At 48.7% G+C, this 5,488-nt stretch overlaps 1 protein-coding gene across 1 annotated transcript in view; it reads right to left on the bottom strand.

The window, feature by feature from the left end:
* Positions 1-4,334: 4,334 nt before the first annotated feature.
* The window catches only part of FBXL12 (F-box and leucine-rich repeat protein 12), a 20,753-nt gene continuing 19,599 nt past the window's right edge, over positions 4,335-5,488 (bottom strand). Inside the window, exon 3 of the mRNA XM_006898757.1 lies at positions 4,335-5,156. Coding sequence (XP_006898819.1) covers positions 4,335-5,156 — 822 coding nt within the window. The remainder of the gene's footprint in view (positions 5,157-5,488) is intronic.

Below are 5,488 nucleotides of genomic sequence, written 5' to 3' on the forward strand. Positions count from 1 at the left end.
TATTATTTAACTTTGTGATAGAAGTGAAAGTTAACAAAGCATATTGGTTTTTCATTCAATCATTCACATGTGTTTTGCTTTATAACATCAATTACGATTCCCACAATGTCTGAGCATTGCCTTCTTGTATCTTGCCTTTTCCTTCACTTATCACCACTGGGCCAATTGGCCGCCCCATGATGGATGGAGCTCAGAGATTGAGGTTGTTAAGAGTTACAGCTTGCCTGACTACACAATCAACACTCTTGGGACCAGCAGTCAGGAAATCAAAAGACAAATTGCAATAGGTAAATCTGCTGTCAGGGACCTTCCCAGAGCACGGAGAAGCAATGACATCAGTCTAGAGACTAAGGTGTGCCTGATCCAGTCCATGGCCTTTGCAATTACTTGCTATACATCAGAGAGCTGTATAATAACCAAAGATGACAGGAGAATTGATGCCTTGAGTTGTGGAGAAGAGTCTTGAACATACCATGGACCACCAAGAAAACAAACAGGTCTGTCTTGGAGAGGGTGAAAACAAGTTTCTCCTTGGAGTAAACATTAATCAGATTATTTCCTAGAACACACAGAGCTACATCTTATAGTTGACTGTGTGAATTGTTCTTCAAAAAACTGTAACAATCAGAAGCAAAGATTTAAAAAAAATACTAAATAACATCGGAGGGACTGAAGAACATTATGCTGAGTGAAATATCTCAGTCTCACAGGGACAAATACTGCATAAGACCATTATTGTAAACGTAGAAGGATAACTAGTAAAACATGTATGGTGATCCAAGGGGGGAAGGGGTGAGAGCAGAGAGGTGAGGAAGGGTAGCGACAAACCTACAGGATTGCACAATTTGGTGGGTGGAGGGAGCGGGTGCAGGAAATGAGAAGGGTTTGGCGAGGACCTGAAAAGACAAAGTAATGATGGACAAGATCCAATAGTGATTCATTTTATAAAACATAATGCGTGGAAATGATTGTATGAAACACAAGATGAATGAGGAATAGTGTGAAACACAATGTATACGAACTTTGTAAGCAAAGCAATATAAAACAAAAAAGTCTGCCATTATTATGTAAAACTATTCTGATATTCTGACTCAGTTTGTGGAAACACATATTTTTTGGGAGGCGGGGAGGAACACATATTTACCAGCCATAAACTGGAGATAAAAATCTGTGAAAGATTTTTCTTCCCAGGAACATTTTCTTTACTTTTTTAAAACATTTTTTTAACTAGAGGATGGAAATGTCAATTAAAGATTAAGGGGCACCTGATCCAAACCATGGTCTTTTGAATCACTTGCTATGCATCTCAACATTGGACAATGAATAAGGGTTGAGAGAAGAAGAATTGATGGCCGTGAATTGCGGCGTTGGATAGGAGTACTGAATATTCCATGGACTACCAAAATAAGAGTGTCTCAGAAGAAGTGGAAAGGAGGTTCTCCTTAGAGGTGGTGAAACTTTGTCTCAAAAATTTGAGGCATGTGTTTTAGAGTCCAGTGCTTGGGAAAAGGAATCATGCTGAAAAAAGGTTGGAGGGTCAGTAAAAGGAAGACCCTCAACAACTCTCAACAAGATGGACTGACAATGTGACTACAAGAATGGGTTTGAGGCAAGCTCTGGTGGCCTAGTGGCAAGAAGCTGCACTGCAATCCCAGAAGTGTGCAGTTTGAATCCAACAGATGCTCTGCTGAAGGCGGGACAATCTCCTCCTGTACTGGTCAGATCTAATTTGACGATACACACACACACACGCACACACACACACACACACACACTTTTAAAAAAATAAGAAAAAAGAATGGGTTTGAGCACAACAGAGATTGTGAGGATGTCACTCGAGCTAAGACAAAGTTCCAATCTACAACTCACAGGGTAACTCTAGTCAACAGCACTAAACGACTCGGATTAGCTTTCATTTCCACCAAGGCCTCCATTCCCTGTCTGGAAGAAGGCTGTGTTTTGGGATGGGGAACAGGAATCACTAGAGTGGAGGAGTTCTTCCTGAGATCCTAGAACCCCACAGAACAAGGACCAGGGAAGGGTCACTAAGGAAGACCGAGTAACCCACAAAGGGGAGTCCGAGAAGAAAGTCCTTCTTACCAGGAAAGTCCCTATTATGAGAGGCGTCAGCTTGTGGCAGCTGGTGAGAGCAAAGGACAAATTTTCTGAATAAGTTTTGTTGGTACCTTGACACCAGCTATGATGGATTTTAAAACAAAAACTCTTATCTGTCCAATCAGAACCAACTCATGGGTGATGCATCCCTGGCTTTCTGAGGCCGTAAATATATGTGAACTTGGAGAAAGGATGAAAGCTATACAAGTGTGCAGGTCTTTTGTTCATAAGATCGTTATGAATCGACTCAAAGGTACTTAACAACAAATCACATGGGAGGAGATCGTCCATCTCCCTCCCAAGAAGTCAGTCGTGGAGTGTAGCCGTTGGGTTTGCAGTGCAATTGTCTACTTACTATACCACAGAAACAGGCAGATGCTGAGGCCGTGTTAAGCATTTACCTCTCATCCAGTGCCATTCATACTGCTACTCTGTTTCTATTGCAAAGGCAGAAAGGAAGGGGAAAGCTTGTCTGTACTGTTGCCTCCAGCAGGTTTTCAGAGGCTGTAAATTGTATGGGAGACTGTCCATCTTTCTCCTGAGGAGCAGCTGGTTTGGTAGCTCGACTCCACAGCTAGCAGCCACCAGAACTCCTTCCACCAGCATTGCAGATTTCGTTTTCCCCTGGCCCTGTTGATGTTGCATTCCACTGAGTCAGAACCGACTCACAGCTGACGTTTCAGTGAGTTTTCACAATTAGTTAATCACATAGGACAGTGCCCACCCTCCTGCAGAGCAGCTGCTGGATTTGAACTGCATGCCTTTGGGACTGCAGCGCAGTTTCTTACCACTAAAGCTCCCTACTGCTGCCACCTCTGCATTCCTCAACTTCTCAAGCCCCACCTGGATCTAGTGCTCTGGGCTGGAGCTGTTCAGTGGGGTCACAGCACTGGACCTTTAAACCTGAACCCTGGCCACATCAGGGAGCACTCCCACCCCAGAGGTCGGTATCCCTGAAGACAGCTGAAAGGACAGGCCACTCCACAATGGTCAGCCTGGGCAGTCTCCCTGAGGGCTGAGCTGGGAGGCAGACCAGGAACACCCAGCTCGGCCCTTTTCCCTCATGACTCTGCCTACACAGAGGGGCCACACAGGAAGCCCAGGCAGGACTGGGCCATGCACGCCCTCTGACCCAGCTCGACTCTGCACCAACGTCATGATCTTTATCTGACACCTGTGTCTTTCAAGTGGCGCAGACGCCACAAAAACGAATCGCTGAGGCACCTACAAGGCCCTGCCCGACCCAACCCCATCCTCTCTCCATGCTCACCTGCTTCTGCTCCCCCTGCCACACCGCCACTGTTTCTGTTCCAGGAAAACACCACGCTCCTTCTCCCCTCAGGAGTCTGTCTTTGTGTTCTTCAGCTGTCCACCTGGCTGTCTCTTCTCAGGGCTCAGCTCAGAGAAACCTGCCCTTCTCACCTCACCATGATTCTAGGGCTAACTGCTTGGCTAGGTCCCTCCTCTCCGAGTTCTACCAGGCCAAGGTCTTTTCTGTTTGAGTCACTAGTGGCCTGGCTGTGTGATGGCCAAGAGCAGTGTGCTCCATAAACATGACACAAATGATAAAGTGAGCACTGCTAATAAAATAGCATGTTCTCAATAAGCATGTATCAAATGAATAAAACGCACACTGCTTTGGAAAAAAGTCATTCTTTTTCTTTAATAGCAAAATAATACATGTGAAAAACTTGGAAAATATAAGACATAAAATAAAGCTCAGAACTTTTATAAACACTGATAATCAAACTGCAAGTTTTAGTAGTACTCCTGCAACGTGCGTGTAGAGATAGAAATGGCGTGTGGGCATGGACGTTTCCAGGCACAGTCAATCCCAGGCCTTCCGAGGAGGGGCTCCTCAGGGCCCCCTAACACACCCGACCTGGCCCTTCCACATCCATCGTTCCTGAGGACAACCCTGAGAGCACCCTCCATCTAGGATCTTCTCAGGGCTGAGGGCTATCAAAGCACAGGGCTTTGCAGTCACCATGAGGTAGCTATGGAAGTCCACATTTCCAGCTGTGGGAACTGGGCCTCAGAGAGGCTGGTTGATGGCACCGAGCCCACTGGCTGACAAACAACAAAGGAAACCCTTGTTGGCTTTATAGGGCCTTCAGTCACCTCAAGTCTCAGTCTGATGACCATCAAGATGCTTGTTCAAGGCAACCATGGAAAGTGGGGAGGGCCAGAGCCCTGGGTCCAAGGAGCAAACCGTGCCATCACATCCACCAGTCCATGGACTCTTTCGGGCTGGGCCTGACAATGACCATGCAGTGGGGCAGCCCCTTACACAGGATTCTCTCAGCCTCCTGACCCTCCCAGCCCAGTCCTTGAAGCTCAAGGACTCTGAGCTTGGGCATGGTGCGGCAGGTGGCAAGGATTTCTTCTGGAGAGGGCATTTCCGGAGTGACGAGTGGGCCCAGCAGGCACAGACTCTCAAGGGTCGGCATTCCCTCCAGGACCGCCAGGCCGGGGGCAGAGAGGCCCCTCGCGGACACTCGGATCTTGCGTATATCTCGGAGGTGGCGGCTGATGGCCAGGAAGGTGCTGTCAGCTGAGAGGGTGCAGCCCAGCACCTCCAGCCTCTGCAGGTAGTTCATCTCCTGCAGGCTTGCATCCAGCCCTGTCTCGGTCACACGGTAGGTGCCGCCTAGCACAAGCGAGCGCAGGGCCCGGAAGCGCTTCAGGCCCTGCAGGTGATCGTCATAGAAGGCAGGGACACGGTCCAGCACAATGCACTCGAGCAAGGGCAATACCGTGGGGTCCTGCTTGTCAATGAGCCAGCTCATGGAGATCTCGCAGCTGTGCAGCTCCAGGGTCTGCAGGGTGCAGGGCAGGCTGGTGATGGGCACTATGGTCAGGTCAGCCACGTGCAGGCAGAGGCGCTTCAGGTTAGGGCACTTCTGACCCAAAGCCCTCATCAGGGCTGGTGACAGCTGAGGCGCCTGGGAGCCAGAGAACAGGTAGCCGCCCAGCCGCAGGGACTGGAGCCGAGAGGCCATGTACCGGCGAAGGAGGTGCCACAGGACTTTAGGGCGCATCTGTAAGAGCAAGAGAGGAGGGGCTGGGTAAGAGGGGAAAGGTTGCCCAGGCCCGGCTCCCTAAAGACATGAGGGGCTGGGTAAGAGGGGAAAGGTTGCCCAGGCACGGGTCCCTAAAGACAGGTTTGCCCCGGGCCTTTGCCCACCTCTGCCAGCCTCACCCCAATTACCAACATCCCTGTTGCAGACTGAGGGTAAAGTATTTTTATAATTATTAATAATGAGACAGACTATCAGGAATGATATAGAACAGAGAGTGTGAAAAACAGGGGGCCAACAGTGCCCATGACTAAAGGCCCCAAGCCATGCTTCTCTGAGTATTTATTAAGAAA

This window comes from Elephantulus edwardii, unplaced genomic scaffold (genome assembly GCF_000299155.1).
Source record: "Elephantulus edwardii isolate Elephantulus edwardi_28Jun2011 unplaced genomic scaffold, EleEdw1.0 scaffold00237, whole genome shotgun sequence".
In the NCBI taxonomy this organism is placed as follows: Eukaryota; Metazoa; Chordata; class Mammalia; order Macroscelidea; family Macroscelididae; genus Elephantulus; species Elephantulus edwardii.